Source organism: Lutra lutra, chromosome 8 (assembly GCF_902655055.1).
Source record: "Lutra lutra chromosome 8, mLutLut1.2, whole genome shotgun sequence".
Classification (NCBI taxonomy): Eukaryota; Metazoa; Chordata; class Mammalia; order Carnivora; family Mustelidae; genus Lutra; species Lutra lutra.
In genome coordinates, this window is record NC_062285.1 from 56,095,166 (window position 1) to 56,114,483 (window position 19,318).

A 19,318-nucleotide genomic window follows, 5' to 3' on the forward strand; every position below is an offset into this window, starting at 1 on the left:
CATATTTTTTCCCTTTGCTCTGAAGGCTACTTTATCTGATCTTAATATAGCCACTCCTATTTTCTTTTGATTAATATTTGCATGATATTATCTTTTTCTAAACTTTTACTCTTACCTTGCATATATTGTTACATTTGAGGTGAGTTTCTCTTCTTTTTTTGGTAGGTAGTACATAGTTGGCTAATGTTTTTTGAGCCCTGACAATTTTTGTCTTTTAACTGATGTATTTAGACTATATTTAATATAATTATCAATATTTTAAGGCTTAAGTCTGTCATTTTATTTTTTTGTTTCTATTTGTTCTCTATTTCTTGTTTCTTTTTGTTTTCCTGCCTTCCTGTGGTTGCTTGAACATTTTTAATAGCCTATTTTGATATATTTATAGTGTCTTTGTATACTATTTTTAGTGGTTGCAGGGGGTATGACACATACAGTGCTCACAATAGTTTACTGCTGTCAACATTTGACTAGTGCAAGTGAAGAAACCCTAACTCTCTACATCCCTTTGCCCTCCTCCTTCATGATATAATTTCTTAAATATTTCCCCTAAATACATTTAGAACCACCCCAGTGTTATAGTTTTTGTTTGAACAATTAAATATCATTTAGAAAATTCAGGAGGAGAGGGAAAGTCTATTGAATTTACCCATTTTTTTTATTATCATGTTCTTTTCTTCTTCCCAATGTTTTAAGATTACTTCTTTTATCATAATCTTTCTGTTTAGAGGACTTCTTCTTGCCATTCTTTTAGGGTAGGTCTGCTGGCAACAAATCCTTCTAGTTTTCATTCATCTAAGAGTGTTAGGGTTTCGCCTTCATTCCTGAAGGATATTTTTGCTGGATATAGGAAACTATGTTGACAGTTTTTTGCTTTCAATCACTTGAGAAATACTGTGCCAGTCCCTTCTAACTTCTGTGGTTTCTGATGAGACTTTGGCTTCCCTTTGAAATACTTTCCTTTATAGGTAGGGTGTTGTTTCTCTTTTGCTGTTTTCACAATTTTAATTCATTCTTAATTTTCAGAATTCTGACTAGGCTCTATCTTGTTGCGGATTTTTGGGGATTTATTCTCTTTACATTTGTCTGCTTCTTGAATCTTTAGATTTATGTCCTTTGGGGAATTTTCAGTTCTTATTTCTTTGAGTACTTTTTCACTCAGTCCTCTTTCTTCTCTCAAGAAACTTAAATAACATGAATACAAGCTCTTTTGTTATAGTCCCACAGGTCCCTGGTGCTCGGGTCTGGTCTGGTCTTGTCTTTCCCTTTTTTTCTTTTCTTCTCTCTCTCTCTCTTCCTTCCTTCCTTCCTTTCTCTTCTACCTTCCTTTCTTTCCTCCCTCCTTCCCTTCCTCTCCTCCCTCCCTCCTCCTCCCCCTTCTTCTTTCCTCCCTCCCTCCCTCCCTCCCTTTCTCTCTCCCTCCCTATCTTCTTTCTTTCTTTCTTTCTTTCTTTTTCTTGTCTATTTTTCTCTCTGTTGTTCAGGCTGGGTAATTTATGTTGTTCTATCTTATAGTTTAGAGTCTTTTTTTTTTTCTTAAAAGATTTTATTTGTTTATTTGACAGAGAGAGAGGGGGAGAGAGAGATCACAAGTAGGCAGAGAGGCAGGCAGACAGAGAGGGGGAAGCAAACTCCCCACTGAGCAGAGAGCCCAATGTGGGGCTCAATCCCAAGACCCAGAGATCATGACTTGAGCCAAAGGCAGAGGCTCAACCCTCTGAGCCACCCAGGCACCCCTAGTTCAGAGTCTTTTATCTGTCCCCTTTATTCTGCTGTTAACCTCATCCTTTGAGGGTTTTTTTTTTACTTTGATTATTGTATTTATCAATTCTAAAACTTCCACTTGGTTTTTGATATTTTATTTCTTTTTTGAGATTTCTATTTTTCCATCTGCTTTACATGCTCTTAATTGCTACCAAAGCATTTTATGATGACTGCTTCAAAATATTCATCATGGGACTCTCGGGTGGTTGTCAGTTCAGCATCTGCCTTTGGCTCAGGTCATGATCCTAGAGTCCTGGGATTGAGCCCTGTGTCAGGCTCCCTGCTCAGTAGGGAGTCTGCTTCTCTCTCTCCCTGCCTCTTCCCCTCCCCCTGCTCGTGCTCTCTCTCTCTCATTCTCTCTCATAAATGAATAAATAAAATCTTTTAAAAATATTCATCAGATAATTCTAACATCTTTGTTATGTTACTGTTAGTATCTATTGTCTTTTTTTCATTCAGTTTGAGATATTCCTTGTTCTTGATATGATAAGTGATTTTTGATCAAAACCTGGACATTTTGGGTATTATTTTATAAGACCCTGGATCTTATTTATGTCTTCTGTTTTAGCTGTTTTCTTCTGACATTGCTCCAGCAGGGCAAAGAACTGGGTGCCACCCTATTACTGCCAGGTGGGGGTGGAAGTCAGAGCTCCCTATGGTGTCCACTGGTGCTGGATGGATCTGGGACAATTGCCTGGTGGGGGATGAAAATCCCAGCTTCTGCCTTGGCCTTTCCTGGCATCACCCAGGGTGCCTCATTATAGTCTGGTGAGTCTAGCCCTCCTGCTCAACTTTTGCTTGAGTAGGTGGGGATGGGACCTCAGTGCTTTTTGTAATGCTTGGCTAGAGTAGAGTAGTTACTCTCTATACCTCTTCCTTTCTAGGCTTTTCCATTCCTGGATATTTGGCTGAAAAGCTTAGACTTCTGTAGGGCTTCTGGAAAACCCTTCCAGGCTATTGCTTTCTTTTGCTCCAAGTCCAGGATATATGAAACAAATAAGAAACCCAAGAAACTCATTACCAAGTCGTTTCTTGGCTCTCAAGATCTCTAGCCAGTGTGATTTTTTCTCTTCACCTTTCAGAATCTTCTTATGTTTGTTTTATACATAATATCTGGGTTCTTAGTTGCAGTAAGTAGAAGAATAGTGTTCATGCTATTTCTTCTGCTAAAGCGGTGTCAGAAGAAGGGGAAAGTATGTCCACTCCATTTTCCTGGACGGAAAATACTAAATATCCTTTTACAACATGATTTTATTGCCTTTGGGGAAGATGTGAGGTTGATTTCTTGCCTCCTGTGTGCTGAACCCATCAGAGATGCCTGCCTAGAGGCCTGAGCAAAGGCTAATGGCAGCACTGGCCCTCTGTGGGAAATGGAGTTGACTTAGCAACTGGGTGAAGATCAGATAAGGACTCAGCTAGCATTGGGTTTCCCCTGGCAATAACAGTGTCAGGATATGAACTATAAGAGGCCCACATAGTGGAATTTTTAAAGACAGATGACAAGGGTCTTGTCCTTAGAGAGAATGATTTCAAGGGACATTGAAAAATCTTTTTGTCCCTCCATGATTTCCTGAGAGTCCATCTCTCCTGTGGTTCTGGCAGTGAACAGGGAGGATAAGGGTGGGTCTTATCCTTAAGAACCTTTCTGGCTGTTGGGGAAGATTAGCACAAACCTGGAACACACATGGAAACATTGAATTAGAGCAAAAAATAGGTACACTTAGAGCAGGCTGGCCAGAGAAGAGAGTTGGATTGAGATGTAGACCAGAGAAATTTTCCTGGGGTACCCATATGGCAGGTTCACAAGGAAGAAAGGCCAGGGTGGGAGATGGGTAGTAGAGGCCACGTAGAACAAGGGCAGGTTGGGCATTAGCACTCACACAACTGCACTGCAGAGTTGATGTTCACAGTGTGACCACTGGCTGTCAGACCTTAGGGAGTGATCTCAAGGCCTATGACAGCAGTCTGTAGTTTTGCCGAGACATGGGTCTGAATCATGTCTTCTTTGATGCTGGTGTGCTGAAAGGAGTCAATTATGGAGTGATTCTGGCTGGAACACTCTATATCCTCATCACAACACAGCGTTGTTGGTCTTCATTCATCATGCCTATGAAGAAATTAAAAAGGGCTAAAACCTTTGTGCCAATGGAAAAGATTGCTAAGTGCTGTTGCTGGTGGTAGCGAAATTGAGACCATCTAAGGAAATGATTATTCTTAATAATTTGGCAGTTGCTTGGTTCTACAGTAGAGGCAAAATACTGGTGTATTATATTAGCTAATACAGAATAGGGGAATAATTTCTGGACAGAAATAGAAAAGTGGGATTGGCAAACTTCATTCAAGCACTCTGGTGAAATAATTGCATTTTTATGAAGGATATTATATACTATGTATATATATTTGAGATTTGAGAACTGTGAAATACTTAGGTCAAATACTTTGGTGTTGCCAAGGCTCTAATAAAATTCAAGTGTCTGTTCTCCCTCCTAGAATTGTGAGCTAGGCTTCTGTCTTATTAATTTATGACCCCAGATCCTAACACAGTACCTGGGACAGAGTCAACTCTTAACAGAAGACTGTTAAGTGAAGGATGGATGAAGGAATGGGTAGGTCAGTGGACAGGTGGGTGGACAGATGGACAAATACAGCCTTCACAGTCTGTATGTAGGGTCAGAAGGCCAGCCCAGAGAACCTCAAAGCTGAGGCCTTTGTTTTGATGGTTTTTTACATCCTCTGGGATTCATACAAAAAAATGGGCTAATAAGCTAATTAAAAAAAAAGGGCTAATGAAATGTTTGCTGTCCTCAACTAACTGAGCCTCTGTTTTCCCATTTGTGAAATGTGGATTATCATATGCCTCCCAGGCTGACTGAGTGGATCAAGCGAGCTTCAGTACTCAAGGAGCTCTTTTAATGCTGTAAAGTGCTGTACTACTGTCAGCCATCGTGAATGGTGGCAATGCTATTATTTCAAGGTCAAGTGTGGGGTGGTGGGAGAGCACGGGAACAAAGAAGCTGGTGTGTGCAGGGAAGTCTGGCTTCACAGGGGAGCAGAAGACTTGCCTGGAAGGCCACAGCAGAGGCCCTGGATTCCCGTCTCCAGGAGCCCTGGGAAGCCAGGCCACAGAGTCTTTTCCTAACCACATAAAAGCAGTTCACTCAGGGTCCCTGATCTGATCCTGGTAGAGTCGTGAAATCTCTCACAGATGAGGCTATCAATTAAAGGTCTTCCTCTATACCCCTGCAATCCAGCCTCCCCCCTCCCTGAGGAAGGGCAATTGAGGCTGTGACAAACCTCTCAGTCAAGATCTTTCTAGGGATAATTTGGTCAGGCTAATTATCCCATGTTAATTAGATAAGACTCAAATTATATGAGCAAGCCTTGCAAGCCCAGCACTTTGGGAGTTTTCAAGTTATTTACCTGGTGTCTCTGATTTTGCTGGGAGAAAATGATTTTTTGCTCCCAGGCAAACTAAACCCACAAATTAGGGCAGTGGCTTCCTCCTGAGCCCTATAAATGGGGAGCCTGAGATTGTAGGCTGGTGAATTGCATCTCAGCAAAGGGTTAGCATCTTATTCCATCTCTCTGGCCTTCTCAGCATGAACCGCCAATTCACCTACAAGTCGGGAGCTGCTACCAAAGGGGGTTTCAGTGGCTGCTCAGCAGTGCTCTCAGGGGGCAGCTCATCCTCCTACCGGGCGGGGGGCAAAGGATTCAGCGGGGGTTTTGGAAGCCGGAGCCTCTACAGCCTGGGGGGAACCCGGAGCATCTCCCTTAACATGGCCAGTGGCAGCGGGCGGGCAGGAGGTTATGGTTTTGGTCGAGGCCGGGCCAGTGGCTTTGCTGGCAGCATGTTTGGCAGTGTGGCCCTGGGGCCCGTGTGTCCGTCTGTATGCCCTCCAGGGGGCATCCACCAGGTCACCATCAACAAGAACCTCCTGGCCCCCCTCAACGTGGAGCTGGACCCGGAGATCCAGAAAGTGCGCACCCAGGAGCGGGAGCAGATCAAGGCCCTGAACAATAAATTTGCCTCCTTCATCGACAAGGTGGGACTTTTTGGAGAAAGCCAAGCATAGAACCCCTTCCTTCCTCTACTTTCACTGGCTCCCTGTCTGAAGGAGAGGAAGGCAGGACACTCCCCAGGATGCAGACACGGTGAGGACAGAGCAGGGAAGAACTGGACAAACCTGAAATCAGTGCTGAGGGGCTGGTGGTGGTGGGGATTGGTCAGAGGGGCAGGAGGAGACAGGGAGTTTGGTTTGGGAAGGTTTCCAGGAGGCAGGAGAAGTGGCCTCAAAGTTGAAAGTTGGAGAGTAACAGTTTAAGAAACTAGGAAGCTGGACAACGGAGAGCTCCATGGAAGCCTAAGATATCTATAAAGCTGTGGGACCCAGTTTCTCCTCTCATGAGACCCAGACCAGCTCAGATTCTGGTTGAAAGACAGACTCATAGCTTATAATATGCCCAATGTACAAGGTGAGGCAGATGGGGATCAGTGATGTACTAGAGCTGTGGTCCTGAAAAGTGCTCCCCAAACCAGCAGCATTAGGATCACCTGGGCACTTGTAGAATGCACATTCTCAGGGCTTGTCTCATACCTACTGAATCATGAGCTCTCCAGTGAGACCAGGAGCCCCCAGGTGATGCTAATGCCCACTTGAGCTTGAGAACCCCTGAGGAACAACGAGGTAGCAAGGCCTTGGGAAACAGAGACTTCCTGAGCACAGGGGAGCAGGGGAAGCTCACCGGGGTGACAGTGAGTAGGGTGGCAGAGTGTGAATAGGAGTTCACTGGTTGGAGGTGGGGAAAGGAAGCCTAGGGAGAGGGAGCCATCCCACATGTCATGGTAGGCTTGTCAGGAGCATGAGGAGAATTTGGCTTTGTGAGAGTCAGGTGAATGGTGAAGGAAGAGAAGGAAGGGGTGGGCACATTGTGAAGAACACAGGGAGGAATTTGGATTAGGTCCTGCAGATGATAGGGAACCACAAGGGCATTTTGAGCAAGGGAATTGTATGGCCTTTGCAGGCTACAACTTGAGAATGCTGGTTCTTTGCTTGGAGAAATGCTCTGAGATCAGAGAGTTGGACATGAAAGCAATATAGGAAGGCCCAAGACCCTCAGTCAACTGAGTACCTGCCTCTAGCTGGGCTGGGAGATACTATGATGGAAGAGACGAAGAGGAGACAAAGCACAGGCCAGACCACCAGGCCCTGAGCAGGGGTGTTCAAGAGTATGAAGGCCGGGACAGGTCAGCTTATGTCTCTAAGGATTTGCCTCAGAGAGGTGGCCTGGGCTGCCTGTGGATACTGGTCCAGCCAGATTTAGACAGATGCAGAGGAGACAGCTCTGACTAGCAGGAAATGAAGATGCAGTCCTGCCTGATCATAGAGCTGTCCCTAGAAAGGGAACCTTAGTCAAACAAATGGCCCTGGGTGCGGGAGGGCTGTGAGGGATATTTCCCAAGGGCTGAGGCTTACCCTTTAAGCTAATGTAGCACAGGACAGCACAGCCACTGTCCAGGAAAGGAAACCACACAGCCTCCCTACTGACCAAGTACCTGTTGATTTGGGTCCCAGGTGCGGTTCCTGGAGCAGCAGAACCAGGTGCTGGAGACCAAGTGGGAGCTGCTGCAGCAGCTGGACCTGAACAACTGCAAGAACAACCTGGAGCCCATCCTCGAGGGCTACATCAGCAACCTGCGGAAGCAGCTGGAGACGCTGTCCGGGGACAGGGTGCGGCTGGACTCCGAGCTGAGGAGCATGCGGGACGTGGTGGAGGACTACAAGAGGAGGTGAGTGGGACCCTGCACCTAGGCTGACTGGCCTGCCAGAGCTGGCTTTCCCAGCAGGCACTGGGACACTTGCCACTGACCTCAGGGACACAGAGCTTGGATGAGAGTGGCCCATCCTGAGTTCCCCTACCCAGGCAAGATGAGGCCGTCTCTGGGTGGCTGGGCAGTCCGGAGAGTGGAGAGTCAGCCTCTCAGGCAGTGAGAGGACTGTCCTGGCAAGTGGTCACCTCCTTGGCATGTTCCCTCCTGCTCCGCACTGGAGAGAGCCTGCCAGCTCCTAAGCTTGCTCAGTGGGTTCCCAAGTTCCAATGAACCACCTCCCACTGCCTCAACCCAGCAGGGCAGGGAGTTGGAGTTTCTCTAATCTCCTTCAAGTTGTGGACATTTGGGCCATGCCCCCTCTTCCTGTCCCAGGGGATAGTTCTGGCTTCCTTAAGATTCATGCTTCGAGATGGGGTGAAGTTATTAACAGGGGTGTCAGGCAGCTGGAGTGGCATAGGAATCACAGCTAAAAGAGACACCAGGATGTTCCTGTGATTTGGACACTTAATGGGGAGAGGAAGGACATACTTACTCTTTAGGCAACAGGGAAATCCAGACCCCAAATCATCTGGTCCCCTGGCCTGGGAGGGAATTGCTTGAAAACCCTGTCTGTAGCACTGGCTAAGAAGTCTAGTGAGCTGGACAGATTTGCCAAGATATAGAACAACACCTGCTATATGGGACATAGTATGGGCAATTAGTTTTCTGCTTTCATGATGAGGACACACACCCACCCCGCCTTGCTCACCGCAATGCTTTTCCTGCAGGTACGAGGAGGAAATTAATAAGCGCACAACTGCCGAGAATGAATTTGTGGTGCTCAAGAAGGTGAGGAGGGGGTGCATACTTCTCGTCACCTAGGCAGTGGAGTATGGAGGGCAGAAGAGATAACAGAGGGGAGACTGAGGTCTGTGCTCCTTGTAGAATGAACTCGAACTGGAGTGCCAGAAGAGGACGGAGGGATGTACCGCTTGGGACATCTGGGGACCCTTTGATGTTAACCTAGAATATATCACCTTGTCTGCTTTTTACATTTGGTGTGAGTGGGCAGGAGCCCAGACGTGGATAGTCAATGCCCAGGTTGTGTCCACTTTGGCTTGGGAAACAGGACATGCTTTGAGAAGAGCTGCAGGTTTACCTTCCAACTCTGCCTGTCTCTGACAAAACACTGTGGCAGTCTTGGGCTCTGACTGCCAAATGACCCCTGTGTGGGAGATAGCACTCCCTCATAAACCCTCTCTTTGAGAAATAGAGCAGTAACAAGTTTCCATTTTGGACGGGGTACAGAGGAGTTCCAGAGGCTCGCAGTGAGTCTTGGGTGGAAGTCCTGTTCCTGCCTTCTGGGTCTTGACTCCATTCCCTGGGGGCAGCTTGATAGTCTTAGTGTTGGTGCTCAGATGCCAGTTCCTGGGAGAGCCCTGACTGGGTTTGAAGAATGACAATGTCAGGGCATCTCTGGATTGCTTTAGGATGTGGATGCAGCTTACATGAGCAAGGTGGAACTGCAGGCCAAGGTGGATGCTCTGGATGGAGAAATCAAGTTCTTCAAATGCCTGTATGAAGGGGTAAGTTTCCATCCCCCAGATCTATCCCCAGCTCTGTCTTCAAATGCCTGTATGAAGGGGTAAAGCTCCATCCCCCAGTCCTATTCCCAGCTCTGTCTTCTGAAAGGACAGATATGTGAATGAATGAGTGGTTGGTTATTCATTCCTTAGTAACTTTAAGAGCCCAGGAGATCTCCAGCATTTGGATGCTGGGGGCCATTTTGACCAAAGGAAAGCATGACTTCTATCTCAGTGCTCCCAACTGAGATGGACTCTCAGTGCCATCAGTCCCAGCCTGGCCTTCAGATGTCCTGGTTTCACTTCCTTCAGGAAGCCATGGGCCCTTATGGGGTTCCCACTGGTCTTCACAAGTATATTCTCATTTCTGCCTGTCTTCTCACTGACACTTGGGTGTCTCCCTGGGTCTTCAGCAGGAATCTCCAGGGACAGAGGTAGGGAGTCTTCACACCCTCTCTACTGATTCTGACCATCTGGCTTCAAGCCCAAACCTGCTGGCCAAGCATATGTGGGCTTCTGTGTCCTTACCATCTCTTGTGTGGTGGCCAGGTTGTCTCCCCACTACTTCCTATACTCCTGACCTGTCTCAAATGACAGACAGATGGGCTGTTTTCTTCCAGAGCTGCTTCAAACTCATTCGACAGTTTTCAGATGTGGTATTGAAACATCAATGGGGGGCTTGGGGGAATGTATCTTGCATCTATTTAGGAGGGCCTAGGGGATCTCCTGCTAGGAAAGGGCTATCACCTTGGCACCTTCCTCTGCCCACAAAAGGCATTTCATGTTTCCTTCTTTCCCATGTAGGAGATTGCTCAGATACAGTCCCACATCAGCGACACATCTGTCATCCTGTCCATGGACAATAACCGGAACCTAGACCTGGACAGCATCATTGCTGAGGTCCGTGCTCAGTATGAGGAGATTGCCCTGAAGAGCAAGGCTGAGGCCGAGGCACTGTACCAGACCAAGGTGGGCTGCACACCTCCCTGGAGTCCATGACCCATCATGTCCCACACATTTGCTGGGAGCACAGAACTGTCCTGGGTGCTGGGGGGAACCCAAAAGGCGGAGAAGATGAAGCTCTTAGACTGATCCACTTAGACTGGGGCAGCCATGGAAAGACATCTACAGCCAAGCACAGGTGAATGTGGCACAGACAGAGTCCAGGATGTTGAGGAGTCGAAGGTTAGGGGACCAGGTAGGGCAGGTCAGGACTGACTTCCTGGAGGCAGAGGGTTTTGAACTGAGTCTGAGAGGGAGCGAAACATAGGTAGTTAGCATCTCAACTCCCTCATTAATTACAATAAATTAGGGGGTCTCTTGAGTGTGATCTGAGATCAGGTAATTCCTACCTTTCATTCAAGTCCAACTGCAAGGATAAAGGGGGAGTATGAGTCCCTTAGATCTTAACTCCTCTAATGGGTTGTGGGTGGGGAAATGATTCTTTAGATAATTTGGTTTCTCAGATCAAGATGGCAGCTTCCTAATTGTTCCATGCTGCTTATCAGGTTCCTTCTCAGGGGAGATTCACACACTTGAGGACTTATCTTGTCCCTCCCCCTGCCTCCTTGCCACTATAAGGACAGAAAGATGTGGCCAGCAGGGGTGAGAGGAAGGGAGGCTTTCAAGGCCCAGGCAACAACAACTTTTATCCTTGATAAAAGTTCAAACTCAAGCCTCTAGTTCCCCATATCTCTTCACGTGACTGCTGCAAGCCAGTGTCAGGGATGGCCATGTGGCCATGTGGCCCAGCCATTCTGGATTGTCAGTGGCCAGTGCTTAACCCCAGGTTCCTTCCAGAAGAGTCAGGCAGGTCTGCACAGACATGATTTTTGGTTCACTTGCTATTTGGGGTTACCCACACTGGCACTTCTTCATCTGCGGGTAAGCATTTATGGACCAGAGTTTCATTAGTGTAGTTCTAACAACAGAATTATGAGGTCTTATTATTATTGTTCCCCTTTCAAAATGAAGAAACCAGGGCTCATGTGGTGTCAGTAACCTGCCAAGCTCACTTAGCTGGTAAGCGATGGAACTGGATTGAATCTAGATAACTGACTGCCAATTCCACAGTGTTTAGACAAAAGATCAGGACATGACTCTGGTAAGAAGTGTTTATAGTGAGGATTTGGGGTAGGCTGGGAGCGGAACAGAGAAGGATGCTCACCTGTTTGCTTCAAAAGGATACTGCTTGGTGTCAGAATTGGGGAATTTAGTGCCTCCCTCTCTGTTGGTGTGTAGGGAGAGCCATCCTGCTCACGCAGCCTTGCAGAGAAGCAGGAAAAGACCACTTGTCCTGCCCCAGTGTTTATCATCCCAAGATTAGCACCAAAGATAAAACACAGGAGCATAGTGAGACTCCCCGCTGCCTTCTAGGGGACCTGGCACCTTTAAGAGGAATCCTGAACCTAGGGGCTTGTTAGGGTCAGATATGACAACCCCCAAGGCCAAGTACCAGGAGCAGAGAGAAACAGTGCACAGCCACAAGAGTTCTGAATTTTTCCTCATGACCGGAAAGACTTCCAGTAGCCTGGGACCCAGCTGAGCTATGAAGAGGAGGAAGTCACAGAGAAAATGGGTCCCTGCCATCCAGTCATGCTAAGTCTGACAGGGAAAACACAGAAAGTTGTGCTTGTAGTACAGTGTGGTAAGATCTATGGACTGGAGTGCCAGGAGTTATGGAAATAGAAGGACACCCAACTAGGAAATCAAGGGAGGCCTCCTGGAAGAAGTGACTCTGCCCTGGCTGAGTTGGAAATAGCTAAGAAAAAAAGGAAAATGGATGAGGAAGGGTTTTCCAGGTGGAAGTAGTGGCTCATGCAAAGACTCAGAGACTTGAGAGCACAGGGGACATTTATGGAACATGGAACTGTTTGGCACAGATGTACAGACAAGTAGATGAAGGGCAAGAGCAGTGAGAAAGGAGTCTGGAGAGACTGGTGGATATCAAACCTGGGAACACCTTGATGCCGTGCTCATAGTTTAAATTTGACCTTGACTTTGAAGGGCTGTGGGTAGAGGAGCATCATAGTTGGAATTGAGTGTTTTAAAGTTGCAGTGCAGAGAGTAGAGGCTTTCAAGAGTTCTTATGGCCAAATCTAACCATCAGTGAGGTGACTGTGCTTAAGGCAAACATATATTCAATGAGTGGATGGTTGAGTGAGAGGCTTTTGGTAGGCCTGGTGAGGTTGGGGTCCCCCATCGACCCCTCACACCCTGAAGACAAAAGCACAGTCTGCCAGGCTGAGCTCAGCCAGGCCCCGAGTTGAGGTCTCTACTTTGCTCCCTGTCCCCCTAGTTCCAGGAGCTCCAGCTAGTGGCTGGCCGGCATGGGGATGACCTCAAACACACCAAGAACGAGATCTCTGAACTGACTCGACTTATCCAAAGACTGCGCTCGGAGATTGAGAGTGTGAAGAAGCAGGTGAAGGGGCTTTGGCGGGTCCTGGCTTCCTTCCCAAAGAAGGAGTGAACTGTTTATCACACGTAACTCCACTGGGTCTCTCTCTTACTCTTGGTTCTCCATCTCAGAACCTGGTTTCTCAGATGGACCCCCGGTCTCATCCACAACACTTAACCTCCCACCTGAGTCTGGAACAATTGGAAGGGTCTTTTCGGAAAGCCTGCTAGCTGAGAGTAACAATCCTCTCTGACCCATGTTGGCAGGACTCCTTCACCATGAATGTGGCTTTGCTTTAGGAAGTGGGGTCAGACAGAGGAGGGTCCGACAGTCAGCTCATTGGGGTGAGGGGTGAGGGGAGGCCCAGAGAGCCCTAGAATTCATGGGAAAATACTACCTCCTGACCCTCAGTGTGCCAACCTGGAGACGGCCATCGCCGATGCTGAGCAGCGGGGCGACTGCGCTCTGAAGGACGCCCGGGCCAAACTGGATGAGCTGGAGGCCGCCCTGCACCAGGCCAAGGAGGAGCTGGCCCGGATGCTGCGCGAGTACCAGGAGCTCCTGAGCACGAAGCTGGCCCTGGACGTGGAGATCGCCACCTACCGCAAGCTGCTGGAGGGGGAGGAGTGCAGGTGGGTGGTGGGAGAGCTCTTAGAATATTGGGGGTGGAAGAACTTTTGGAATCTCCCGACTCAGTTTCCCAGAGCGTGGGAGAAGTTGCTGGAGGGCCTGGAGACACTTTTCACGTCACGCACAAGCAGCTTGGAACAGCAGCAGTCAGTGATGAGATGGTGATGTCCTTTTCATTTCTCCTACGACTTTCCAGAGTAGGACAGGGAGAAAGTCTCAGTGTGGTGCCATTGCTGTTGTGTCTTTAACACTGCCCTGATCATTGCAAATATCCCTATTAATAAAGAGACAGTAGATCCCAGGTTCAGAGCCTCTGGCAGACAATAATATCTAGCCAAAAATTTTTAAATTGGTTTATTTTCATTATATTTATTTTTATTACTACTGTTTTTCCCCCTTTTTTGGTCAGGTAGCATTGGCTTTTTATTTACCCTGGTGATATATAACTTCTTTTTAAGAAAAATGCATTTTTTGGTTATAAAAGACAGAGCCAATGACAAGCACTAAATATATAACAGTACATGTTCAAAACAGCAGTCAGACAAGTGTATATGAAGCATTAGTGTGGGAAAACCTTGTTCTAACTGAACACCACCATATTACTGAGACTCTCAGGGGAGAAGTTACGGTTCCTAAAATCAGAATTAATGTCTGATTAATGACACTTAATGGCACTTTCGATGCTAATATTTCCACATATGTATTTATTCCGGCACTAGCCTTGCAGGAATGAACAAATGGGATAAAGAAAAGCCCAGAGGAGGGACTCCAAGGGGTACTGTTGTTGGGGGCCACAGGTTTGCAAGTTGGCACATCTCTGGTTGGAAGAGTAGCCTTCTGGGTGGGGGTCACAGAGACTGCAGGTACACCGAGGCCGGCTGGCTGGCTGGAAGGGCTGCTGGAGGCTGGGCTAGGCTGCCTGCTGACTTCAAGCTGTGGTGTGGGGAGCTCAGATTCCACACACTGGAGATTCACCTACACTTTTCTCTCTGCACAGGATGTCTGGAGAATACACCAACTCTGTGAGCATCTGTGAGTATTTCACACCTCTGAGGGAATATTTGTAGCCCATCAATGAATAGGAAGTAAGCAGGTACCTACGGCCAGGCCCCCATGGAACAGCCTGGGCTCTGCCTGGTAGATCACCACGGTCACCATCACCTTACTTGCTGAGACCTGCTGCCCCTTCCTCTATGGAGCTCCCACTGCCAGCTTCCCATCACATTCTGATATTTCGCAGGGCCCTTTCCCCAGAAATCTCATCTGTGCTGGGATGAAATTCCCAGCCTGCCCTCTTCTGCCTCCCCCACACGGGCTTTCCTGCATGACGGAAGCTGTGAGCTTCCCGAGTCCACCTCCTCACTGAGAGTGGAGACCAGTGCACAGACACGGGGTTGCACCTGTGTTAATGCTGGCTCTGCAGCTTTTAGCCTGGTCTCCTTCTAAAACAGGCCGGCAAAACCTTCCCTAAATCGGGCAATTAGGAATTTCTTTGAAAAAATTTAGAATGTATTATGAAGTTAAATGCAAGATCTATTGGCTTATGTGACGCTTTGGGGGAAGCTCTTGTTATTCCTGTTGGTGCAAAGAATGAGAAGGTGCCCAATTTGGAATCTGGGATCTGGGCTATTTTTTCCAGAGTTTGAGCCACTCAGGCATTGAGCATGTCATTAGAATCCACAGTTGATATGAACTGTTTGCTTAAGAGGGAGACATCTATGCTAGATGCAGCTGGGAGACTGGAGGGGACTTGGGGTCACTCCTGTTTGGGGACATACACTTATCACTCCTCTCTGCCTCCCCACAGCGGTCATCAGCAGCACCACGGCGGGGACCACAGGTGCTGGGGCCGGCTTTGGTTTCAGCAGCACTGGAAGCTATGGTTACCGGCCCAGCTCTGTCTCGGGGGGCTATGGCATGCTGTCAGGGGGCTGTGTCACTGGCAATGGGAACTGCAGCCCTCGCGGGGAGGCCAAAACCAGGCTGGGGAGTGTAAGCGAGTTCAAGGAGCCCCAGGGGAAGACTTCCGCTCTGAGCTCCCCTGTCAAGAAGACCACAAGATAAAGCAAAAGTCCATTTTCCAGCTGTCCACCTCACCCTGTTTTTCCTCTGGACTCCCTTCTCCAGGAAACTACTGTCTCACCTTTCTCCTGGTCTCCTTCTTGCTTTCCTTTGCCACTGACATTTCCTCTCCTCTACATCCTACATTAGTCTTTCTCAATCTAGAATCAGGATTCTATCCCATCTTTCTGCTTCCATACTGAGAGACCCCCTAACTCAGACCCCCTTTCTGAAGCATTGCCAACAATGACGGCTCAGACCTTGTTCTGGCCTGCACGCCTCCCCTGGAGGAAGGTTTCTCCTCAGTCGTAACCCCCTCTATGCCCTGGCTTTGGTTGTTTGGCTACAAGCTCCATGGGGTCATGAGAGTATAGGTCCACTGACAGATCCACAGGGACTGTCTCCTGTTACAGCAACACTGGCTCAGGTGAAAGACCAGGTTATAGCTTATATCTTGTGTGGCCCCTTCAGGTATGGAGAGCTGGGAGTAGCCTTGAAGATTGGTCCCATCCATGAAGGGATTTGTGCCCTCAATATGAGAGTTCTTGTCCTTGTTTAGGCCTTACCTCTTTGCTTCCTGTGTCTCACCAATAAACTTAATAAAACTTATGCAGGACCAGGCTGCTTCTCTCTCCCAAGGGGATCCTCATCCCAGGCCATATCTCTTCCATATGTGGAGATCAATGGCCTGGAACCTGGGGCATAGAGGTCTGGGGTGTTCCACAGCGCCCCTAAGTGTGTTTTAATCTGGGGGAAAGAAATCCTTGTATGGACCATAGGGTCACAGTGGGTCTTGTGACACTCAGGATTCCTCTCCAACAGCCATCCCCAGCAGATGCACCTTTGATTCATGCTTTTCTCAGGCCAAGACTCCAGGGAGTAGGCAATCTTTAACAACACGCAGATTATGGGCAGGGAGAGAGGGACAACACTTATCTGTGGCAGAATTTAAAACTGGTACAGAAGCACCAGAAAGCCAGTTCTGGAAAGCCTAGGGCTCAAGTAATGGCTATTCCCTATTCTCTGGGAAAAAACCAAAGTAGAGTCTCTTTAAAGTAATGAGCCATGTCCCCTTGGTCTTTGGTGAAGTGAATGTCTATGAGTACGAGTTGTGTTGAAGCATGGACCATCACTGTGACACCGACCACCCAGCCTCCAAAACACTCTTGTGCTGAGAGACGTCTGTCAGGTTCCAAGGTCGTGATGATGCTCTCAGGACACAAAGAGCCAGGGAGAGACTGGCAGCCCTTCAGGCTGGGGCTCCCAGGTGCCTCTGAACAGGGTCACTGTGGATCCAGGGAGTCTTAGAGTTCAAGTCAACGGCTTTGAATTCAGGTTCAGACTCTGTAACTAATAGGGGATCAAGAGCAAAGTTCTCAAGAGTTCAAGAGTTTCATTTCGAGTCTCATTTCTTTAGTTATAAAATAGACAGACTAAGCACCTGTGTATTACTCTTAGGCCAGAATGAGGTGACATAAACACATCTTACACAACTCCTGGTACAAAGTTCATACTTAATAAACATTCAGTGGAAACAGAGTCTTGTCCTCAAATCTTTTTGCTTCAAAAACTTGACTAAATCTGTTCACTTAAAAGAGGTGTTTAGTGCCGGTGAAGCAATTTGCAAGCTCCAAACTTTAAGGACACCATCTCATAAACTGTATGCCAGTTTATTTATTGCCCTAAGAAGGACTGGTTGAAGAGTAGTCTCAGGGAATACACTCTCGGGACCAGTAAAGAAATTGTGGTCAGGTCGAGGAATACTTGTTGAATATCTAGCATTTGTCTGGCATGTGTTAGCGATGAGGATACAGAGATATATAAATCTGGTCCACTGCCCGGATGGTGACATAACCATAAGAAATGTTAACTGTAACATGGAGAGATACTGGCAACCAAAGAAGATACAGAGACAGCAAAGAGGAGAGTAGGAGCTCCAGGGAAGTCAGGGGAAGCAACAGGTGCAGAGTCATTACAGGATGGAGTTTACAGGCAGACAAGAGGAGGGGGTGGGCATTGTGGTCAGAGGCACTAGCATGGTGAAAACAGGTTTGATTGCTGGAGTGTGAAGTTACAGGTTGGAAGAGGCCCAGCAGGTGGAGAGGGAGGGAGCAGAGGTGTCTGGGGCTAGGGAGGCAGGTGGCAGCCACATCATAGAGGTCCTTTCAATCTTTTATGAGGTGGAACCTCTTGATCTCAGCTCAGGTCTTTATCTCAGGGTCGTGAGTTCAAGCCCCAGGTTGGACTCCATGCTGGGTGTGGAGGCTACTTTAAAAAAAAAAAATCTGCTATGAAGCTGGGATTTTATGTTGTAATTTCTTGGGAGAAGCCAACATCTTGGGTGTCAGAGGAACCCAGGTTTGGGTCCTCCTCTGCCATTCACTAACTGTTCAACTTAGGCAAAATACTTCTGCTCCATGAGGCTCAGATTCTTTATCTGTAAAAAGTTAATAATAGAAGTTCCTGCATAAACTTGTGAGATTGAAAATTAAATGAGAAGTAATTTTATTAAAATTAATTAAAGTTAATTATTTTTAATAATAATTTTTTAAGATTTTATTTTTATTTATTTGGAAGACAGAGATCACAAGCAGGCAGAGAGACAGGCAGAGGGAGAGGAAGGGAAGCGGGCTCCCTGCTGAGCAGATAGCCCAATGCAGGGCTCCATCCCAGGACCCTGGGATCAGGACCTGAGCTGAAGGCAGAGGCTTTATCCCACTGAGCCACCCAGGAGCCCCTTGAATAATAATTTAAATAAATTAGATATATTTAAATTTATTTAAATAATAAATTTAAACTTAATATAAATATTAAATTTACAAATGAATAAAATAAAATAAAAATACAAACAATAAATTCAAATTTATTTAAATAATAAATTAAATTATATAAAAATTAAATAAATAATATTTATTTAATAAATAATTTGATTAATAATTATTAATTATTAGAATTAAATAAGAATTAAATTTAACAAAAGAGTGCATGAGAACTTTTTAATTCAGTGCCTGCTGCATATTATATGCTCAAGATAGTTACTGTTATATCAGTGTTACTATTAACTCTCTCAGTATTACTAGGATAGATGAGTCTTTCAGAAAGCCTAAGGGAGACGTGAGATAGAGAAGGTCTAATAGCCATCAGATTATTTTATGTACAGGAACTCAAGAGAAAAAGCATTGGCTATTAAGAGATATTTCTACCTTCCAACTTCTATCCTTGGATCCAGAACATTAACACTGACGGCCTCAAAGGACAAACCCTGAAGTCTGAGTGGCTTTTTAATGCAACAGAGGTCCACTTCTCACTCACAGTCCATGGTGGATCTGGGCAGCTCTCCCATGTGGCTCTCCCAGCGCATGTCTCACAGACCTACATGCTTCTGGCTTGCAGCCCTGCCACACAGGACACATGGCCTCCAACGTTACTGGGACAGGGGAAAAGAGAGAAGAAGGAGACACATGGGCTGCTAACTGCCACATCCTAGAATCAACACACGTCAATGCCCCTCACATTTAACTGGCCGACATGGCCCCAAGCCCTGACCAATCCCCCAGGGAGGCTGGGAAATGAGGAGGAGAGGGAGGATACTTGATAAGCCCTGGAAGTCTCTGGCACAGCCTTCTTCAGTGTAGATCCCCAACATCAGTCACCAGCCAGAGAATTCTTTCCCCCTGAGCGGTGCTGGGATGGTGCTGGCACAGGAGCTCTGGTCCAAGCAAACAACCTGCCTTTGGCTTTAACAGTGTAATGCTGGGCACAGTGCCATAAGCTAGGTCAGGCCACACACCACAGTAATTATATTTCATTTGCCTTCGTGTTTTTAAGGAGATATTGTAAGTCTTCTGGATTTGGGAAATGTTAGTCTATCGAATGGTGAAATAGAGAGAACTTGTTCTGTAACTTTATTTTTTTAAAATTTATTTCTTTTCAGTGTTTCAAAATTCATTGTTTATGGACCACACCCAGTGCTCCATGCAATACATGCCCTCCTTAATACCCACCACCAGGCTCACCTAACCACCCACCCCCTTTTCCTCCAAAACCCTCAGCTTGTTTCTCAGACTCCAC

The 19,318-nt window shown here is 46.9% G+C and overlaps 1 protein-coding gene across 2 annotated transcripts; it reads left to right on the top strand.

Annotated features, from left to right (window-relative positions):
- The first annotated feature begins 5,350 nt into the window (after nt 1–5,350).
- LOC125106564 (keratin, type II cytoskeletal 73) lies at nt 5,351–15,734 on the top strand. 2 transcript variants are annotated; one of them, XM_047740802.1, is made up of 10 exons: nt 5,351–5,568; nt 5,665–5,807; nt 7,338–7,552; nt 8,362–8,422; nt 9,064–9,159; nt 9,961–10,125; nt 12,455–12,580; nt 12,968–13,188; nt 14,184–14,218; nt 14,994–15,734. In XM_047740802.1, the coding sequence occupies exons 1-10, from the start codon at nt 5,361–5,363 to the stop codon at nt 15,248–15,250; spliced, it is 1,527 nt and encodes a 508-aa protein (XP_047596758.1). In that variant the 5' UTR covers nt 5,351–5,360; the 3' UTR covers nt 15,251–15,734. The 2 variants fall into 2 exon arrangements, with proteins under 2 accessions (XP_047596758.1, XP_047596757.1); XM_047740801.1 differs by having other exon boundaries at nt 5,351–5,807.
- The last annotated feature ends 3,584 nt before the right edge of the window (nt 15,735–19,318 follow it).

Excerpts from the sequence above, each read along its gene's own strand:
- LOC125106564 (XM_047740801.1), top strand. The coding sequence starts at position 5,361 with ATGAACCGCCAATTCACCTACAAGTCGGGAGCTGCTACCAAAGGGGGT. Across the intron at positions 10,126-12,454 it reads AGGCACTGTACCAGACCAAG|TTCCAGGAGCTCCAGCTAGT; the intron begins GTGGGCTGCACA and ends CTGTCCCCCTAG. Across the intron at positions 12,581-12,967 it reads TTGAGAGTGTGAAGAAGCAG|TGTGCCAACCTGGAGACGGC; the intron begins GTGAAGGGGCTT and ends CCTGACCCTCAG.